This window comes from Thamnophis sirtalis, unplaced genomic scaffold, assembly GCF_051295495.1.
Source record: "Thamnophis sirtalis isolate CommonGarterSnake01/CBP01778 unplaced genomic scaffold, rThaSir2_p1.2 scaffold_11, whole genome shotgun sequence".
Taxonomy (NCBI): Eukaryota; Metazoa; Chordata; class Lepidosauria; order Squamata; family Natricidae; genus Thamnophis; species Thamnophis sirtalis.
This window is the reverse complement of record NW_028261391.1, coordinates 4,407,689-4,430,035: the sequence shown is the minus strand read 5'-3', so window position 1 is coordinate 4,430,035 and position 22,347 is coordinate 4,407,689. Positions and strand designations below refer to the sequence as shown.

The 22,347-nt window shown below is 44.5% G+C and overlaps 1 protein-coding gene across 1 annotated transcript; it reads left to right on the top strand.

Annotated features, from left to right (window-relative positions):
* Positions 1-250: 250 nt before the first annotated feature.
* LOC148043446 (cytochrome P450 2C8-like) lies at positions 251-20,261 on the top strand. Its single transcript, XM_087725080.1, has 10 exons — positions 251-876; positions 3,802-3,964; positions 5,446-5,595; positions 7,720-7,875; positions 8,277-8,281; positions 9,967-10,143; positions 11,287-11,428; positions 18,349-18,536; positions 18,945-19,086; positions 19,937-20,261. Exons 1-10 carry the CDS (start codon positions 703-705, stop codon positions 20,113-20,115), a joined length of 1,476 nt encoding a protein of 491 aa, XP_087581206.1. The 5' UTR covers positions 251-702; the 3' UTR covers positions 20,116-20,261.
* Positions 20,262-22,347: the final 2,086 nt, after the last annotated feature.

Here is a 22,347-nt window from a genome sequence, read left to right as displayed (position 1 = left end):
GGCTTCCTAATCCTCCTTTTCTCAGTGCTGCATGGTAACACACGAAGCAAACCGGTAGCAAAGCGAACTGGTAGCAGACTTCAGAGCATTTCATCCCTTCCATAACCCTAACCCTAACCCAGTTTTGCTGGCTGAGGAATTCTGGGAGTTGAAGTCCACAACTCTTAAAGTTGCCAAGGTTGGAGACTCCTGTTATAAAAAACAGTGAGGGTTGGTTTCAGAGGTCGGTTCCTACCGGTTCGGCTGTGGCCCAAGGGACTCCTGGGTGACAAGATAGCCCCATGTCCTATATTTGAGCGGCTGTCACAGAGAGGAGGGAAGTTGCCAAAACCTATTTTCCAAGGCACCTGAAGGCCAGATAAGGAACCACAGATGGAAACTGATAAAGGAGAGACTCAACCTAGAAATAAGGAGGAACTTTCTGATACCTTAATCTCCTGCCGGGTTAATCTTCTGCTGAAGCCACAAAGGTGTAAGACAAGTTATCCAGGCTAGGCCCACCATTTCTTCCATTTAACATTACGACATAATTTTCTGAGCCTCATCCCGAGAGGAAAAGGCCCCAAGAGCATAGATGTGCCAAAGAGGGAGGGCAAATTTAAATACTCTGGGTAGGATCCCGCCCGTGGGAACAAAATTGGAATAGCAAAAGGATTTCGCAGACCAAGTCTTACCACAGAACAGGCTACAAGCTGCACGGAAATGCTGGCCCTGAGCTCTATTTTCCTCCCGCTCGCCTTCTGCCTTCTGGTTGTCCAACTGGTGAGGCTCCAGTTTAAGAGAAGACTCTACCCACCTGGACCGACCCCTCTGCCTTTCATCGGGTGCTTATGGAACCCCAAATATTTTTATTTCAACCGGGAACTCCTGAGTGAGGTAAGAATTTTCTATCCCTTTCATCAGCTGATTGACCAGGGATCAAAAAACGAATTGTTGTTAGAGGAAAGAGACGCCGATGCATATTTATAAGTTTGCTAAAAATACAGGTAACAACAGAACAGAACAGACAAATTAGTTCTCAACTTACAAGAGTTCATTTAGTGACCGTTCAAAGTTATGATGGCACTGAAAAATGTGACTTATGACTATTTTTTCACAGTTATGACTTTTGCAGCATCCCCATGGCCATGTGATCAAAATTCAGATGTTTGGCAACGGGTTCATATTTACAACTGTTGCTGTGTCCCAAGGTCACACGATCCCCTTTTGTGACCTTCTGACAAGGGGGAAGCCAGGTGCATTTAACAACCGGGTGACTCACTTATCAACTGCAGCGGCTCACTTAACAACAGTGGCAAGAAAAGTCGTAAAACGGCACAACTCATTTGATGGATGTCTCACTTAACAACCGAAATGTCGGGCTCAACCGTGGTCATAAGTTGAGGACTTATCATTTATTGCTAGGTGACACTGTGGCTTTTATGTAGCCAAAGAGAGTGGCAGTGAAATCTATTTTTCTTTTTCGTAAGAGCTACTGTTGGTCAAGTGTGATTGGACACACAAGGAATTTGTCTTTGGTTCATAGGCTTTCAGTGTACATAAAAAGACAAGATACATTCGCCAAGAATCATCAGGTACAACACTTAATGATAGTCATATGGTACAAATAAGCAATCAGGAAACAATCAGTATCAATATAAATCGCAAGGATACAAGCAAAATGTTACAGTCTGGCAGTCATAAGTGGGAGGAGATGGGTGATAGGAACGATGAGAAGACTAATAGTAATAGCAATGCAGCCTTAGTGAATAGTTTGACAGTGGTGAGGGAATTATTTGTTTAGCAGAGTGATGGCGTTTGGGGAAAAATCTGTTCTTGTGTCTAGTTGTCTTGGTGTGCAGTATCCTATAGCTTCATTTTGAGGGTAGGAGTTGAAACAATTTATGTCCAGGATGCGAGGGGTCTGTAGGTATTTTCACGACCCTCTTTTTGACTCGTGCAGTGTCCAGGTCCTCAATAGAAGGCAGGTTGACAGTAATTGTTCTTTCTGCCGTTCTGATTCTCCTCTGAAGTCTCCGTCTGTCTTGTTGGGTTGCAGAACCAAACCAGACAGTTATAAAGGTGCAAATGACAGACTCAATCATTCCTCTGTAGAACAGAATCAGCAGCTCCTGATGTAATAAGGCGGAGAGATTAACAAACTAATTGGAAGATTTGTGGAAATTCCAGATTGGGAGGTCTAACTTAGGCAAGAGGAAGAAACCAGGAAAAAAAATCTAATCTTTCCCGGGATGCCTCTTGCTTCATACTTTCAGCTTCTAACCATGCTCTCTCTTTCCTCATTTGTTTTTCCATTTCTAAAGTTGCTCTTTCTTTTCCCGCTTCAGCCTTTATGTGGGCAATGGCCAAATGCATCACTTGCTGATGATCATTTGGAAGAATTAGAGACGTGAGACCTTGTCTAACAGTATGAAAATGCACGGTTGTGTGACACGGTGTGGTTCACCGACAAAAGCGCGAAGCCCTTTTCCGTGCCGACAAAACAGCGGAGGGCAAATTCGCGCCGTCTGAAGCGCTCAGCAAAATGCAACACTAGCGTACCGACATCAGTGCGCCGATAGGAGCGTGCTGAACCTAACCCTAAATGTAACCCTAACCCTAACCCTGAACTTAACCCTGAACCTAACCCTGAACCTAACCCTAAACCTAACCCTGAACTTAACCCTAAACCTAACCCTGAACCTAACCCTGAACCTAACCCTAACCCTAACCTTTACCCTTACCCTAACCCTTACCTTAACCGTAATGGCGCGCCTTTGTGGGCGCGCTATTGACATCGTGGTTTTATCGACGCGGTTTTGTCGGCACGCTGTTGTCGGGCGCGCTTTTGTCGGGCCACGCACGGTGTCATTTGGAAATGCTTGACTGTCTACAGCAGGGGTGTCAAACTCGATTTCATTGAGGGACGCATCAGGGTTGTGTTTGACTTTGGAGGGCCGGAGTGTGCATGGCCAGGGTGCGTGTGACCAGCTTGATGTCACTTGTGTTAAGGGCACCTGTTGTGGCAAAGTGCTAAGGCAGGACTCCCCTCAGACCCTTCCTCAGTCTCATTATTTCCTTCCTTTTCTTCTTTTTCCTTCCCTCTTCCTTCTCCTTTCTTCTTCCTTCCCATCTTTCCTTCTTTTTCCTTCCTTGCTCTCTTCCCATCTTCTCTTCTTTCCCTTTCTCCTTTCCTGTCCCTTCTTGCATGCTCAAATGCAAAAGGGGAAACAGTTCTCCTTTTGTTTTGTTTTTAGTTTGTTTTGCCACCCCTCTGCCAGCGAAAATGGAACCCTCTCTTGCTGGCAGAGGGCTTCAGGATGCCATTTTTGGTCACAGCGGCCTCCTGCAGCCCTCTGCCAGCAAAAACAGAGCTCCATTTTTGCTGGCAGAGGGCTGCAGGAGGCTGTCGCAGCTGAAAACAGAGCCCGAGTATCTTTCCCCTGGAGTGGGGTGGGAATGGAGATTTTGCAGTATCCTTCCCCTGCCATGCCAACCAATCCACATCCACAGAACTGGTAGTAAAAAAATATGAATTTCACCACTGCCCCACAGTCGTTGTCGTTGTCGTTGTCATCGTCCTCCTCCTCCTCCTCCAAACCCTTCTCCCTTCTAAGACTGATAATGTTCCCTAGTTGGGTGATGAAATGTCTGCAAGAAATCTCAGAGGGCACCAAGAACCCCACAGCCCCCCTCCTCCTCCCTCTCCTATGTGTAATGAATCTAATGGATTTAAGCTTTTATTCAAAGGAAAAGAAAGTAACATAGTCACCGATTTAGCCCAAGAATCTTAAACACCGTGTGGGATTGTTTTTCTAACAGATGTCCAAGATCTACGGGAATATCTTTACGCTGTGGTTCGGGCCCTACCCTGTGATTATACTCCAAGGTTACCAAGCCGTGAAGGACGGTCTCACCACCCATCCTGAAAATGTTTCCGGCCGTCCTCTGATCCCCCTTTTTAAAGAGTTGGCGAAGAACAAAGGTAAGAACAATCAACTTCCTTCAGATGTGGGCACAGGAAACAGGACTATGTCCATTTCTTTGGTGTCACCTTCGTCGTGGTTGAGCTAGTCCTCTACTTACAACCCCATTTGGAACTTCTGTTGCTAAGCAAGGACGTCTTCTAGTGAGTTATGCCTGATTTTCCTGCCTCTTTTTGCCACAGTCATTAAGTGAATCTGACTTCCCCCCCATTGGCTTTGCTCGTCAGGAGCTGGCTGAGAAATCGCAATAGCACTTAGACTTATATCCCACTTCACAGTGCTTTACAGCCCACTCAAAGCAGTTTACAGAGTCAGCCTTTGGCCCCCAACAATCTGGGTCCTCATTTTACCCACCTCGGAAGGACGGAAAGTGGAGTCAAAATACAAATGAGTAGATTTTTGGCCTTGCTGAATGCAGAAGGAGCTTTTGTTCTGGTACAAATTCTGTTTTTGGTTCAAGTGATGAGGAAGCATAGGTAATAAAAATGCACAAAACTTTAAAGGTAACGGTAAAGGTTTCCCTCGCATGTACGTGCTAGTCGTTCCTGACTCTAGGGGGCAGTGCCCATCTCCGTTTCAAAGCTGAAGACCAATGCTGTCCGAAGATGTATCCGTGGTCATGTCGCCGGTATGACTAAATGCCAAAGGCGCCCTTCCCACCAAAGGTGGTTCCTATTTTTCTACTTGCATTTTTACATCCTTTCGAACTGCTAGGTTGGCAGAAGCTGGGACAAGTAACGGGAGCTCACTCTGTTATGCGGTGCTAGGGATTCAAACCGCCGAACTGCTGGCCTTTCTGATCGACAAACTCAGTATCTTAGCCCCTGAGTTACCGCCTCCTTTTACAGAAAAACTTTCCAGAGGGAAAATAACTTTTAATTAACATTGTTAATCTTGCATCCTGAAAAGACTCACAGGAGACTTCTGCTGAGTCACAACAAGAACCATGCCTAAAAGCAATAGCATTAAACAATAGCAACAATAGACCTATATACCAGGGCTTTATGGCCCTCTCTAAGTGGTTTACAGAGTCAGCCTCTTGCCCCCAACAACTTTGGAAGGATGGAAGGCTGAGTCAACCTTCAGCCAGTCATGACTGAACTGCTGGCAGTGGGCACAGGGGTGGGCTATTGCCAGCGTTACTGCTGAGAAAGGTATTTTGCCTTTCTGTCAGTGCTGGGTTCCTAACCAGTTTACTACCGGTTGGCTGAGAGGGCGTTTTGCCACGTGTTGCTCCGCATGTGCAGTTGACTGAAAACCATTCTGCGCATGCACAGAAACAAGCCGGCGACGGCAGAAGGGACCGGGGAACCGGTCCGGGGACATGGCAGGCCTGGGTCACTGCCGGTTTCATTGACCCAGGCTGCCACACCACTACCGGTTCAGTCGAACCGGTCCGAACAGGTAGGAACCCACCAGTGCCTTCTGTCATTTCTAAAAACTCGAATAAGACCAATAACCCGTCATTCTGTGTCACCAGGGATCCTGCTTTCCACGGGCTTGACGTGGAAGCAGCAAAGGCGATTCTCAATGGCGACCCTGAAGACGCTGGGCATGGGGAGGAGCGCTCTGGAGTATCAGATCCAAGAGGAAGCAGAAAGTCTGGTGGACGTTTTCAGGAAAAGTGAAGGTACTACGAAGGCCAGGCCCTTTCTCCTTTGACCGGAAACCTGTCTTTTCTTATGTGTTTTCATTTCCCAAAATGCAAAAGCTAAGACGAAGAGGACAAGCTGAAGTCGTTTCTTCCATGTCTGCAAGGGAAGGCAAAGTGTCATAAAAGATCAGAATGGAGGCTCACCCAATCAAAGCCTTGGTCCTTTTTTCATGTTATGTGTAAGGAAATGTAATATGAGCCGATAGATAGATAGATAGATAGATAGATAGATAGATAGATAGATAGATAGATAGATAGATATAAATAGATAAGAAAGATAGATAGATAGAAATATAGATGATAGATAGATAAGATACTGGATAGATAGATAGATAGATAGATAGATAGATAGATAGATAGATAGATAGATAGATAGATAGATAGATAGATAGATAGATAGATAGATAAGATAGAAAAGATAGATAGATAGATGATAGATAGATAGATAGATAGATAGATAGATAGATAGATAGATAGATAGATAGATAAGATACTGTAGATAGATATTTGTTTGTTTGTCTGTCTGTCTGTCTGTCTGTCTGTCTGTCTGTCTATCTATCTATCTATCTATCTATCTATCTATCTATCTATCTATCTATCTATCATCTATCTATCTATCTATTACATTTGTATGCCGCCCACTCCCTAGGGACTCTGGGCAGCTTACAGATAAAATAGGAGACATATAAAAATTAAATCAAGCAACAAATTAGTGAACACCTAGAAACAAACAAAGTAATAGTCAAAAGCCAACATGGGTTTGTCAAAAACAGATCATGCCAGACTAATCTTATTACATTCTTTGAAAATGTGACAAAATTAGTGGACCAGAGGAATGCCGTTAATATAGTTTACTTGGACTTCAGTAAGGCATTTGATAAGGTAGATCATAACCTACTACTAGATAAAGTAGAAGAATGTGGGTTAGACAGCATCACCACCAGATGGATTCGTAACTGGCTGACCAACCACACTCAACATGTAGTCCTCAATGGAACTGCATCTTCATGGAGGGAAGTGTGCAGTGGGGGACCCCAAGGCTCTGTTTTAGGCCCAGGACTTTTCAACATCTTCATCAATGATTTGGATGAGGGAATAAATGGGGAACTCATCAAATTTGCAGATGACACCAAACTGGCAGGAATAGCCAACACTCCAGAAGACAGGCTAAAGATACAGAAGGATCTTGAAAAACTTGAACATTGGGTACTATCTAATAAAATGAAATTCAATGGTGAAAAGAGTAAGGTTCTACATTTAGGCAAGAAAAATGAAATGCACAGGGTGGTACCTTGCTCAATAGTAGTAACTGTGAGGGGGATCTTGGAGTCCTAGTGGACAACCATTTAAATAGGAGCCAAACATATGAAGAACGGTTGCAGGAACTGGGTATGTCTACTTTAATAGAAAGAAGGACTAGAGGAGACATGCAGCTGCTCGATGGTCCCTCTGTAGAAGGTTGTGAGGATGTGTGGTGGAAGATGTGCCTTCCTCAGTTTCCTAAGGAAGTAAAGACGCTGCTGGGCCTTCCTTGTTATGGAACCGGTGTTGAGGGACCAGGTGAGAAGGACTAAGGGAGACATGATAGCAGTCTTCCAATATCTCAGGGGTTGCCCCAAAGAAGAGGGAGTCAAGCTATTCTCCAAAGCACCTGAAGGCAGGACAAAAAGCAATGGGTAGAAACTAATCAAGGAGTGAAGCAACTTAGAATTAAGGAGGAATTTCCTGACAGTTAGAACCAGTGGAACAACTTGCCTCCAGAAGTTGTGAATGCTCCAACACTGGAAGTTTTTAAGAAGCTGTTAGATAACCATTTGTTTCCCACCTAGGCAAGGGGTTGGACTAGAAGACCTCCAAGGTCCCTTCCAACTCTGTTATTCTAAACCATGACCTGGATGACTGAGAATATCTACAGACTCTCCTTGATTCGTTTCCATCCCTTTCTTCTTGTCCTGCCTTCAGGGTTGATTCCCCTCTTCTTTGTGGCAACCCCTCAAGGACTAGAAGATGCTATCGTGTCACCCCTGGTCTTTCTCCCCAGGCCCGATGTAATCTTTGCAAGAGGCATGCCAGTAACCAAGTCCCTCTTTCTCTTTCTAGGAAAACCCATGAATCCGAATTTCGCCTTGAACCTCGCCGTTTCCAACGTGATTTGTGCGTTAGTCTTTGGTCATCGTTTCCCCATAGAAGACGAGACTTTTCACCACCTGCTGGAAGCCATAGAGAATATTTTCAGTATTTCTGAAACCCCCGTGAGTAACATCGGTCACTGAACAGGCCTAGAGGTTGTGGGTCAAAAAACCTGCAATGGGGACTAAAAGGATAGCTGGGAAGCAAGCCTATCTGCAGCAAGAGGAGTCCAGAAATGGCAGCCATGACAGTGCAATCGAAAACCTACCCCAGGCGTCACACAGAGGGCACAGATGTGAAAAGGACAGATCTTTGATTGAAGTGTGGTGGCAGCCATATTTCTCATCCCATCCTCGCCGAGTGAGATTGGTTGGGTTTCCTCAACCAATCAGATGGTCCTTGAGTTACTACCTTAGTGAACTTGTGTTGGTCGTAAAACTTTTCATATTGGTTGTAAAATTGTCCTAGTAAACTCCTTCTCCTTTCTGGCAATTTTCCTCTCTGTTAGACGCACCAAAATAATCCAGACAATGTAAGGTTTCCTCCTGCAGCAGGGATTGGACTAGATGACCTCTAAGTAGCCTTCTAACCCTAAATTGCTTTTCTTTCTTTCTTTCTTTCTTTCTTTCTTTCTTTCTTCCTTCCTTCCTCCCTTTCTCCTTGCCCTCTGTGGGAAGCAACCAACACCCCCCTCGAATAAAATATTACTCCCAGAAATGCTCATTCCACATGCCTGCCAGATAAATAATGAGATAATGAGCCTATAGAAAGTTTGGCTCCATTCACAAGTAGGGAATGATTCAAACCCTTTTAGAAACACAAAGCCCATATTGCACAAACTCCAAAACTTCAAAAACATAGAACCATATAAGAATCCTACCTTTTATCCAGTTGTTTGGATACCTTTGTTGTTTGGTTGACCCAGAAACAAACTGCTGAATGTCACTTTGCAAACCTCTTTCCAAGCAGCTTTTCAATTTAAAGCAGGACTCCAAAGTTTGCAGCATTAAGACTTGTGGACACCCAGAATGCCGCAGCCATGCATGCTCAGTTCCGATTTAAAGCAACAGCATTTTTTTCTACTTTGCTGTATCCTGGTTAAAAAGTGAGATTCCTTCCTTCTTTTTATTTCTTTTTGTTTCTCCCTTCCCTTCCTCCCTCCCTCTCTCTCCGCTCTCTCTTTTACTTTTTAAAACCTCTTTTCCCTTGCCTGAACCAGCAGGAAAAGGGGCTTTAAAAAAAAGTTTCTGACAGAGGTTCGGGGGCATGGCCAAGCCACCATTACTACCGGTCCGAACCGGTACGCCAGATAGATAGATAGATATCTATACGCCATTTTCACTACCTCTTCTGGCGTACCGGACAGGACCGGGAGGAACCTACCTCTGGCTTCTCATTCAAGAAGCTTCTTCAGTTCTGTCTGGATAGTGAGGAATGGAAGGATCAGAGGTGTTATTCTACCAGTTCGGACTGGATCACCTGAACCAGTAGCGGAAATTTCAGGTGACTCACATTTGTGAACTGGTAGGGAAGATAAGTGTACACCACCCCTGGGAAGGATTTATACTCCTTGCAGATAGCTGATCATTTGCCTCCTTTTAGAGAATCATTGAGGCCACTTGGAGTCTCAAAGATGCTTTTTCAAGAGGCAACTAGACTTTCTGGTTTTTCCTTTGAAAACCTTTTGCTTCTCATCCAAGAAGCTTCTTCCACTCTGACTGGATGGTGGGGAATGGAAGGATTTATACTCCTTGTATAGAGAAATTAGAAAGTAGAAATTAACTCATCCTGGAGTTAAAGAAAGTAGGGTAGAATGTTCTGGTCACATCAACGTCTTCATAATTTCTGCCAAGAATATTCTCAAAGATCCATGATTTTGCTCTCAAATAGCAATAGCACTTAGACTTGTATACCGCTTCACAGTGCTTTACAGCCCTATCTAAGCGGTTTACAGAGTCAGCCTCTTGCCCCCAACAATCTGGGTCCCCATTTTATCAACCTTGGAAGGACGGAAGGACGGAAGGCTGAGTCAGCCTTGAGCCTGGTGAGGTTTGAACTGCCCAATTGCAGTCAGCCGGCAGTCAGCAGAAGTAGCCTGCAGTACTGCACTCTAGCCACTGCGCCACCTCTCAGTTCCTTTTGCCTGTGTTTAATCCTTATTTCTTTATTTTAACGATATGGCTGCCTAGCTCAGGTGATGTCCTTCTCTTCCGACAGCTGTACAATATTTTCCCCAGGATTATGCAGCATGTCCCAGGAAGTCACCAGAAGACATTTTCCTCCCGTGACTTTGTTCAGTCCTTCATAAGAGAGGAGATCAAGAAACACCAAGAAGCAGAACATCAAGGAAAAGACCAAGACTTCATTGATTGTTACCTGGCTAAAATAGAGAAAGTAAGGGGATACACTTTTGTGTGACTCTTAGACAGCTTTATAACAGTGATAGCTAAACTTTTTATCGTTGTGTGCCCGCATCCATAATGCAATACGTGCGTGACACCCCCCCCCAAGTGCCCCTTTCCCCATGCATGCACGTGCGGCTTCCCACACATGCATACACAACCCCCTCCGGTCTCCCACATACCCCCATGCATGCGCCATGCTCCCCTTGCATCTCGTTTCGGCTTCCAGGTTGGGGCATGACACCTTCCAGGTGTCAGCGTTCCAGATATCATCCAAAATTAAATCAGAGTTCAAGGCAGAGTTTTCCTCAAAGTTCCAATTTATTAAGAGAGACATGTTGGCAGATCTGAGGGAAACCCGAATCTGAAAGCTCCTGGGTTTTCCACCCAGTTGAAAGTTCATGATCTTTCCCCACACCCACAAGTCCATCCCATGGTCCAATCTTCCTCTGCCACGCTGGCATTTCCACCCATCTGGTTCCGGTCAGGTGCAGAGGTGCGGAGACAAAGAATGACCTTGGGCTTCTAGAAAGGAATGTTCTATTTTGACGGCAACACATTCTACAATTCTTATGATATCATGGCCACAAGACGAGGCAGTAGTGAAACTGCCCCACGTGTCGGGGCATGGGTGGCTGGACAGCGGGGGTCCTGAGGTAAGCTAGTGCAGGTTGCATGGGGCAGTTCCACGACCCCCTGCCTCACAGTGGTGGCAGCACTGAGGGCCCACAGGACCTCCTGTCTGGCTGCAAGCAAGCAGAAGAAGTGGGCCTCCCATACATGGAAAAACAATAGGACACCCCCCCAAAAATAAGCACTAGCGCTTATTTTGGGGCCCAAAATAAAATAAAACCTGGGTAGTACCACAAAGGAAACAAAGAGTACAGTCACCATGTGCTTTACTGCTCAACTGTTTTAAATTGTAAGAGGAAACAGGAAACTCTCCTCAGAACAAATAGAACCATAGATTACAACCATAGATGCAAAGTAAACCCTGCCATCTTCTAGCTGAAATGATTCTATAACTGTTGCAATACAAAATATATTCTAATACATATTCCAACAGGTAAGGACTAGACGGAGGAGGTGACCTTCAAGTTTCTCAGGTATTCATTTCTCCATTTTTGTTCTGCAGACAAAAAACCAACCCCAATCACCCTACGATGAAAAGAATATGGTTCAGTGCGTCTTTGATCTCTTCCTCGGGGGAACAGACACATCAGCCACCACTCTCTACTGGGCATTGTTATATATGGTGTTTTATCCTGACATTCAAGGTGAGAGAAGCATCATAGGATGGATGAGATAGAAGGGACCATCGGGCTTCGTGCCTGAAGCTGCTTGTAGCACCTTATCTGTAATTGACAATTATTATTGGGAGAATTCTTTAGTTATAGTTAGTCCTCAACTTACAATCATAATGCAGGCTGCTCCTTATGGCCTCAAGTAATGACATTTGTTAAGTGAGGTGCCCAGGGGATTGCCTCGTTTAAGGACCCCAGTCCCTCCTCTCCTCCTTGCAGTTGTTAAATGTCCGTCTGGGTTATTAAGTGGAGCATAGGATGCCTCAGGAGTGGCGGAGTAGGTCTTAGAGTCAGTCATAAGGGCCGGTGGATTGCCGAGCACCCAAATTCTGTTCACATGATGCCAGGAGCACCACAGCAAGTGTAACTTCAGGCAGGGATCATAAGTCACTTTCTTCAGCATCATCGTAATTTCCGATAGTCACTGAACAAATGGTCATAAGTCGAGGACTACCTGTACTCAAAATTATCCAAATGTCAGGATCAGAGGTGGTATTCAGCAGGTTCTGACCAGTTCTGGAGAACCGGTAGTGGAAATTTTGAGTAGTTAGGAGAACCGGTAAATGCCACCTTTGGCTGGCCACGCCCCCATCCATTCTCTGCCTCCCGAGTCGCAGCTGATCAGGAGGGAATGGGGATTTTGCAGTAACCTTCCCCTGCCCCACCCACCAAGCAGTGCCCACCAAGCCAAGCCATGCCCACAGAACCAGTAGTAAAAATATTTGAATAAATATAATCTTTATTGTCATTGTACTTAAACATAATACATGTGCCATAGGTTCTCATCCCAGCTCTATAAGAACATACCATCCAGAAAGGGTGATGGGCATGTGAGATATTGGGAAAGGCTACCTGTCTACTCTTGAGTAAGCCCATTAAATGTTCTGGAGTGTTCCAAGCACACCCAAGATTTGATTTGATTTTGATTTTATTAAGTTTGTATGCCGCCCTAATCCCGAGAGACTCAGGGCTGATAACCTCCTTTTAGCATCCTACACCAATGGCAGTTTACCTCATGTCTTTTGATCGGCCCATTACTTATCTATAGCTTTTTAATGCAATATAGCAGAGAGTTTCATGCAATCTCAAGGATCTTATGCAATATTACACATATGCAGAGCCGAGGTGGCGCAGTGGTTAGGGTGCAGTACTGCAGGCCACTTCAGCTGACTGTTATCTGCAGTTCAGCGGTTCAAATCTCACTGGCTCAAGGTTGACTCAGCCTTCCATCCTTCCGAGGTGGGTGAAATGAGGACCCAGCCTGTGGGGGCAATTTGCTGACTCAATTTGCTAAAAAATCTGTAAACCGCTTAGAGAGGGCTGAAGGCCCTATGAAACGGTATTTAAGTCTAATTAATAAATAAATAATAAATAAATAAATGCAATATTACAGAATGCCAGAGTTGGAAGAGACCTTGGAGGTTTTCTAGTCCAACCCCTCTCAAGCAGGAGACCTTGCACCATATCAGATAAATAGCTGTCCAGTCCCTTCTTTAAGAGCCCCCAGTGTTGAAGCACCCACAACTTCTGAAAGCAAGTTGTTCTATCCATCCATCCTTCTATCTGTGATGTACAAATCTAAAATCCCATCAAACAATTGTGAGAAGCAGGTGTGGCATCCGATGCCCCAATTTTTATTTTTAATACAGTACATAACAATAAATATGTAACTCATGCAAACATAAGCTTTTGGGGAGTCCTCCAGAGGTGGTATTCAGCCAGTTCTGACAGGTTCTGGAGAACCGGTAGAGGAATTTTTGAATAGTTCGAAAAACTGGCAAATCGGCTGGCCACGCCCCCACTACCTCCCAGCTGATCTTCTTTTGTTGCCCTGAACAGGAGAACAGAGCTGGAAAGCAGGTTAGTGGGGTGGGGAGGGAATGGGGATTTTGCAGTAACCTTCCCCTGCCATGCCCACAAAGCCACGCCCACAAAGCCACACCCACAGAATCGGTAGTAAACAAGTTTGAATCCTACCACTCGAGTCCTCCATATGTTGGGGGTGGGGGGGGTGGGAGAGATGTCTCAGCAGTTATCTGCAGCTATCTGCAGTTCAGCGGTTCAAAACTCACCGGCTCAAGGTTGACTCAGCCTTCCATCCTTCCGAGGTGGGTGAAATGAGGACCCAGACTGTGGGGGCGATATGCTGACTCTGTAAACCGCTTAGAGAGGGCTGAAAGCCCTATGAAGTGGTATATAAGTCTAACTGCTATTGCTATAGTTAGAGATGCTGAGCCTATCAACTCTCCTATCAAAGCACAAAGGGTTTAGTGCTCCACCAGAGGAACACTACATCCAGATCCCAGTGGAGATGCCAGTTGTGTAAAATGCGTGGGCAAATCAAGAGCAAATTTTGACAGGTCGCTTAATGGGCTGAGCAAGACACCTGACAACATTTGTCTGCTTCTCAGCCTCACCCTGACCTTAAGGCGAATGATAGCTGGATGTTTTCCTACTAAAAGCGTCGTTTGGTAGGCGGAGAGGGAGAAAGTGCCAGGATAACCCACTAACCCTTATCTTTAATATGAACTAAGTAGGGCATTTTTGTTGCATTGTGTCTGTGGTTGGAGAAGGATCAGCAACAGTGGTGGGTTCCGGATCCTGTTCCAATCGGTACGGTTGGAACGGGCCCAGCGTTGCTCACATGGACACGCCTGGTGCGCACATGTGTTGTACCTGCCAGCGACGCTTCCGCAAGCCTCCGCGATTCTCCAGCTGCTCGGCGGAGTGTCGCGCAGGTGCTGTATGCGCCATGCGTGTGCGCGGAAACACCAAAGGTTTTTAAGGATAGGTAAGGAGCTTGGGTGGGAGGGTGGGGCCCTCTGGAGCACCGTACCGGAACGGTACCCAGTGCTCCGTGCAGGCTCCAGTATGCCCATACCGGGGCGTTCTGCCTGCAACCCACCACTGATCAGCAATAGCAAATTGCTGGTAAAATTTTCTGCTGATTCAAGGATTGTTCAGCACTTAGTTGAAGGGAACGGCCTTCGGAATATCATGGCTGAGAACTAACTCTTCTTTAGTTTGGTCTAGTGCAGGGGATGGCAATCTTAAACACTCAAAGAGCCACAAAGGTCCTAACCGGAAGCCCCTCATTCAATTCTGGAGCCGACCGGAAGTCCGATTCCCCCACCATAGAGCCTCCTCCTAGTGCAGCATCCTTTTTACTCTACCTGTCCTAACCGAAAGCTCATCAATTGTGGAGCTGACCAGCGACAGGGAGCCACAGCAGAGAGATGAAAGAGCCACATGCGGCTCCAGAGCTGCAGGTTGATGACCCCTAGTCTAGTGGTTAAGACCAAACTAATGAATAGTTCAATGGTTAAAGATGCTGAGCTTGTCAGCTGGAGAGGTTCAACACCTGAGTTCTGTGGGATGGGTGAACTCCCATCCTTTACCTCAGCTCCTGCCCAGCTAGCAGTTCCAAAGCATACAAGTGCGAGTAGATAAATAAGTACCACTTCAATTGGGAAGGTAACCATGTTTTGCGCACCTTCGGCATATAGTCATGCTGGCCACATGGAAATTCTCTCCAGACAATGCTGGCTCCTTTGGCCAAGAAACAGAAGTGAGTAACATGCCCTAAAATCAGATATGACTCACTGGGAATCCCAGGGTTATGGTTGTGGGGAAAATAAAAATAGAATGAATAGAATAGAATAGAATAGAATAGAATAGAATAGAATCAGGGGTGGGTTACGGCAGGTACTGCTACGGGCATAGCAGAATTGTTCTGCGTATGCGCAGTACACTAAAAATGGAGTAAAAACCATGCCAGCAACATCATGGGCGACCGGGGAACCAGTTTGGGGGTGTGGCCAGCCTGCTGTCCCTACCAGTTCAACATTCAGTCACAATTTTCACTACCAGTTCATCCGAACTGGTGCGAACCGTTAGCAACCCACCTCAATAGCATAGGCTAGGGGAAGGCGGGGCTTAGCAGTGAGAAGATGGAGTTTTAGGCTACTCCTGAAATTCCTCTATACCAAAGGACTTTTTGGACGGGTTCTTTGAACCCCAACTGTCCCGAAGACGACAGTGGAGGTGGGGAGGGACCCAGGACCCCAGAGATAATCGCAAATCTCTGGGGGAGGGTATTAACTCCCCGTGCCAATTCCTTTTGGATTAGCCGTGTGCTAACTGAAACTGCAGGTCGCCCCTAAGAATGGAAGAAGTGATATCATCTGGTAAGCTGATTTTATTATCCAAGAGAGATTGTTCCTGTTAAAAATTAAGCTAATTGGAAACCAAACAATAAGAAGATCAGCGGCGAATTAGCTTTTCTAATGGTTTTATGACTGGTGGTTACTTTACCTCTTAAATGCTTCAAGAAACTCCGCGATATCCTCCCCCCTCTGAATCTCCTTAAGTGGATCGTAAAACTTAATTCCTACTAACTAGCCCGTCACGATTCGACATTTTTATTACTTTACTATCCAGCTCTGTTTACAATCAGATAAGATTGACAGCCGGTAAGAGACTATATAAAAAAAAAAGAGTGCTTCGAAGCCTCTGGGGAAAAAAAAAGAGAACTTTTTATTTTAACTACGACACATCATGGCGTCCCAAGATACCCCCAAGACTTCATTTCAGACTCTTTTCTCTGCGTGTAGAGAACTTTTTCATTCTTATCAAAGATTGGAACGAAAACTGGATCAATTTATTCTAAAATATGAAGCTAAAACTGAGAACGTTGAATGCTTAAATGTCCCTGAAACACAAACGGAAAATGTGAGAAATGGTGTCTGGTCTATCTCAGAGGAAGAGAAGAAGGGGGAAGCCATAAAGACGTCTCATTTAAAGAGACAGTGTGCAGAAGGAATGAAGAATCCACCCTTGAGAATTAAAGTTAAATTGGGAAGATTTATAAACCAAGAACAACTTTATTACTTCATCACTGACATTCAGAATCCAAAGGTGCCGAAATATCTTTGTTTGGACTTGCTTATGGAAACATTTGGTAAATCTATTCAACGAATGGCTACTGGACGGAGGAAACCTTGTGGCTGGAGGGACACAGGCTGACAAAAAATTTAAAATTAGCTAGATCGGATTACTTTAATATGTAATAGATATAGCTGAATAATGACTGATATGGATAGCAATATATATAATCTGGAACTGGCTGATAGATTGTTGAATACAATTGAAAACTAGTTAAATTTAATTGCTTTTCTGTGTAACAAATATTGTTGAATAATAATTGATATTGATAGCAATGTATATAATGTGGAGTTGACATGATAATTAACAATTGGATATGAGAAAATACTTTTAGATTACACATAAAGAGTATTAACTATAATAATTAGCACTATTAAAAAACTAAATAGAATCCATACAATCAAAAGTTAATTAATACTGGGAAAATGTTATGATATATGATATAATTGAATATTATGGATGTTTAGCTAAAATATCTAGATCGGATTACTTCAATTTGTAATAGATATAGCTGAACAATGATTGATATAGATAGCAATATATATAATTTGGAATTGGTTGATAGATTGATGAATATAACTGAAAATTAGCTAAATCTAATTGCTTTTTTGTGTAACAGATATAGTTGAATAATAATTGATATTAATAGTAATGTATATAATGTGGAGTCGATAGGATAACTAACAATTGGATATGAGAAAACACCTTTAGGGTATACATAAAGAGTATTAACTATAATAATTAGCACTATTAAAAAATTAAATAAAATCCATATAATTAAATGTTAATCAATATTGGGGAAATGTTAGGATATATGATATAACTGAATATTATGGATGTTTAGTTAAAATAGAATATGAGGATTTGATGATAATAGAGGATTTTACAAATAAGTAAATGAACTGCCAGCATGTGTCATGGACTAATTCCTTAGCATAACTAAGGATGAAGGATGTTTAAATAATTATAATAATTAAAACCGGAGGTATAATGATGTTGATATGGCAAATATTTGAGTTAAGATACTTGAATTATTAGGAGTCAATCGAAGAGAAGCACCAAAACATGTTGTAACCAGTTGATATACTTCTTATTTTTTCATAATAGACACCTGTGTTTTGTTTTGTTTTTCTGATTGTTGTCTTTGTTTTTTTTTCTGTATTATCTGTAATTGATTGATATATTAAGAAAGATGTTGTACCAGTTTTAAACTAAAACTTAAAAAACATTTAATAAAAAAAAAAAAAATAGCATAGGCTAGGCTAGGCTAGGCTAGGCTAGGCTAGGCTAGGCTAGGCTAGGCTAGGCTAGAATAGAATAGAATAGAATAGAATAGAATAGAATAGAATCAGGGGTGGGTTACGGCAGGTGCTGCTACGGGCATAGCAGAATTGTTCTGCGTATGCGCAGTACACTAAAAATGGAGTAAAAACCATGCCAGCAACATCATGGGCGACCGGGGAACCAGTTTGGGGGTGTGGCCAGCCTGCTGTCCCTACCAGTTCAACATTCAGTCACAATTTTCACTACCAGTTCATCCGAACTGGTGCAAACCGTTAGCAACCCACCTCAATAGCATAGCATAGCATAGCATAGACTAGCATAGACTAGACTAGACTAGACTAGACTAGACTAGACTAGACTAGACTAGACTAGACTAGAATAGAATAGAATAGAATAGAATAGAATAGAATAGAAGGTTGGACACCCCTGCCAACTTGTGGAACTCAACTCCCAGAATTCCTTGGCCAACAAGGCTGTCAGGGGAATTCTGGGAGTTGAAGTCCACTAAACGTAAAGTTGCCAAGATTGAATACCCCTGGTCTAGATAATTCCCTCCTGGTAGGTTGAGCTTCTGCTATTAATTGATCATGGACAGCTGGGGCCACCCCTGGACACTTATGAAATCTTAGCTCTAGTTAATGTGAAAAACCTTTCTTTCTCCACAGCCAAAGTCCAGCAGGAAATAGATACAGTTCTACCACCGGGCCACTCGATCTGTTACGAGGATCGCAAGAAACTTCCGTACACCAATGCTGTGGTGCACGAAATCCAGCGCTTTAGCAACATCATTTGTATTGGAGTGCCCAGATTCTGCATAAGAGACACAAAGATCCAGAACTTTCTCGTTAGAAAGGTAACTGCATTTCTCTGTGTTGCCAAACACATGAACCACGATTAGTCCTTCCACTGATTCATTGTTCTAACTATCACAAAATTCCTCCTTAGTTCTAGGTTGCTTCTCTCCTTGATCAGTTTCCACCAATTGTTCCTTGTCCTGCTTTCAGGGGCTGTGGAGGATAGGTGGACCCCCTCTTCTTTGTGGCAGCCCCCCCAAATATTGGAAGACTGCTATCATTAAGAGCTGGGGTGGCACAGTGGTTAGAGTGCAGTACTGCAGGCTACTTCTGCTGACAGGCCCGTTCCAATTGTACCGGTTGGAACTTGATCTGGAACCCACCACTGTTGCTAGGAAATATAACCATTTTTTTCCCTTCCCTCAGGGTGAAAGGCAAAACTGACGTCCTCCTTCTCTTTTTGACAGGGCTCGACCTTTTTCCCGAACATGGCTTCGGCCTTGTATGATGCCAACGAATGGGAGACGCCCCTCACGTTCAACCCAAACCATTTCCTTGACAAGGACGGGAATTTCACCTGCCCAGAAGCATTCATCCCGTTTTCTTTAGGTGCTCTTTCAGCTTCTTAATATTTTCATCTATTCTTTCATGAAGTGCATCAGAGACACAGTGGCGCAGTGGTTAGAATGTAGGCTAATTCTGCCGACTGCCGACTTCCAGCAGTTCGATCCTGACCAGCTCAAAGTTAACTCGGCCTTCCATCCTTCCAAGGCCGATAAAATGAGGAGCCAGATTGTTGCGGGGCGAAATGCTGATTCTGTAAACTGCTTAGAGAGGGCTGTAAAGCGGTATATAAGATTTAAGTCCTAGTGCTATGGACTGCTCCTGTTTTGCCCCTCAGACACTGCTATATATATGTATTTAGCGATGGACATGCCTTCTGATTATGGGGAGTGTGAAAGAAAGAGCTCTTCTCAACATTCCTCAATGAACAGCAATCTGTACCAAGAATGTTTTAAATAAGAAAAAAAGCACTTTGGGGTGGATTATCAACAGGGATGTCTGTAGATTGTGGTAAAAAAAATATCATGGTGGCATCCATGATGATGCAGTCCAAGTACCACCTAGTTTGCATATTCTTCAATCGTACAGCTGTGGTCATCAAGATAGTTGGCCATCCCTGGGGGTTGAAATTATGTAATTCAACTCCCAGAATTCCTGAGACAGCCATGAGGGACTTCAACTCCCAGAATTCATGAGACAGCTGTGAGGGACTTCAACTCCCAGAATTCCTGAGATGGCGGTGAGGGACCTCAGCTCCCAGAATTCCTGAAGCAGCCATCCTGGCTCAGGAATTCTGGGAGTTGAAGTCCACTGGTCATAAAGGGCCATGGGTTCCCATTTCTTCCCTAATAAGTCACTGCCAGCACTGATTTTCTGTTTTCTTCTCCATTCCTAGGTCATCGAGCATGCTTGGGAGAAAATTTAGCAAAGACTGAGATCTTCCTGTTCTTTAGCAAACTTTTACAAATGTTCCATTTGCACTTGGCCGAAGGATCAAAAGATATAAAACTTGAGCCAGTCTTCGGAGCCACTATGAAGCCTCATGACTTCGACATCTGTGCAATTCCTCGATAGGCCCATATGTAAGGTGACCAGACGTCCCGCATCTGGCGGGACAGGCACGTCTTCTCAGGACTTTTCCCGTGTCCCCGGGCCATTCTAGAAAAACCCCGCTTTATTTTGGGGCTCGCTCGCTCATCAGCTGCCGCTAGCTCGCTCGTTCGTTCCCCCATCTATTTCTAAAAATCTAAGCCAGCCCAGCCTGGACTCCAGCCAATCAGTGAGCTGGCTGGGATGGAAAACTTTAAGCACGCACGTGGCGTGCTTAAGTTTTCCATCCCAGCCAGCTCACTGATTGGCTGGAGTCCGCTTAGCACGCCACGTGAGTCGCAGGAGTCTCCATTTCATTTCGCCTTCGTGGCCATTTGCTTTGTTTTGCTGCTTCACTGGTGAGTAACCAGTGGGAATTAGTAACCTGCCCGGGGTTAGTGAAACAGAGTCCACCGCCCTCCTCCCCTTCCCTGTACGCGAGAAAGGCGCCCGCTTGCCAGCCCACCCACCCTTGGGCTCCGGGGGCAGCACCTTCTCAGCGTCACCGCTGCTGCGCTGGTTCCTTCGCGCCCCTCCCACCCCCTGCCCTCCTCAGACCTCCACGCAAGAGCGGTGGAGCGAACGAGCGGCCACGGCCGTCGCTGCTTTTAAACAAGGCTCCACTCGCTGCTCAAACTGTTTAAACTTTAAAGTAAACTTTTAATGTTTTCCAAAAAGGGAGAGAAAAAACACAAAACACTAGAAATGAATATTGGAGCGCGTGTATATATATTGTATTGTATATTTGTGCTGATAAATAAATAAAGTAAAATAAATAAATACATAAATATATATGTATGTATATGTATGTGTGTGTGTGTATATATATATATATATATATATATATATATATATATATATATATATATATATATATATATATGTGAGTGTGTGTGTGTGTGTGTGTGTGTGTGTGTGTGTGTGTGTGCCTATATATACCTGTCAACAACTATTTCAGCTTCAACCGCAAGAATACACAGGCACAAAATAGGTACAAACTTAACGTAAACCGTTCCAAACTTGATTGCAGAAAATGCGACTTCAGTAACAGAATGGGCAACACCTGGAATGCTCTACCTGACTCTGTAGTTTCATCCCCAAACCCCCAAAACTTCAACCTTAGACTGTCAACCTCACCCCGTTCCTAAGAGCTCTGTAAGGGGCATGCATAAGCTCACCAACATGTCTACCATCTCTGCCCTACTGTCCCGATTTATTCATACCCATTTCCTGGGTTCACAATCATGTTTATACTTATATCTGTTATCTTATATGTTGTGGCCCAGCAGGAGCCGTTGGAGCTGCCACCAGACTCTGACAGCGGGTGGCCCTCTGAGTCGGCTCTGGAAGATGTGGGGGACCCTGGACAGGGTTCCGACTCTGAGCAGGGATCAGAGAGGCTGGTTGGTCACCAGGAGGTGCCTGAGGCCTGGAGCCGCGGTGAAAGCCAAAGGGAGCGTGCTCCCGAAGTCAAGCCTTGGAGCAGTGGGGAGGAGACAAGGGAGTGTGATCCTGACGTCATGCATTGGAGCAGTGGGGAGGAGACTAGGGAGTTGGTCCTGGATGCCAGGCAACGGAGGGCTAATAGGTGTAAAGAACAGTTACGCAATTACAGGAGATAATTGAACTCAGATAATTAGGCTCCTCTCAAGACTATAAAACGAATGACTTTCCACACGCTCGTCGCAGGAATCAACATGTTTACTAGAGCTGGAGAAGCTATCGGGGCTGTCTTGGCAGGCTGGATTGCTGCCAAGGTCTGGTCGGTGCTAGATTGCTGCCAAGGTCTCGTCTGTGTATTAATAAATCCTTGCAGTATCTTTGTCTTGGTGTGCTTTGGTGTACGGAGAGGGGGGTCAGAACACTTATACATGCTTGACAAATTAAATTAAATTCCTAATAAACAATTCCGAACAGTAGCAAAATAGCACAACTAATTCTTAACAGAAGCAAATAGCAAAGGTGAGATTGATTCCTGTCACTAGGTCCCTTCAGATGGAAACTAATCAAGCAACCTAGAACTAAGGAGAAATTTCCTAACTGTGAGAACAATTAACCAGTGGAACGCTTTCCTCCAGAAGTTAGGGGTGCTACATCACTGGAGACTTTTAAGGAGAGACTGGACAGCCACTTGTCTGGAATGACATAGGGTCTCCTGCTTGAGCAGGGGGTTGGACTAGAAGACCTCCAAGGTCCCTTTCCAACTCTGTTATGCTG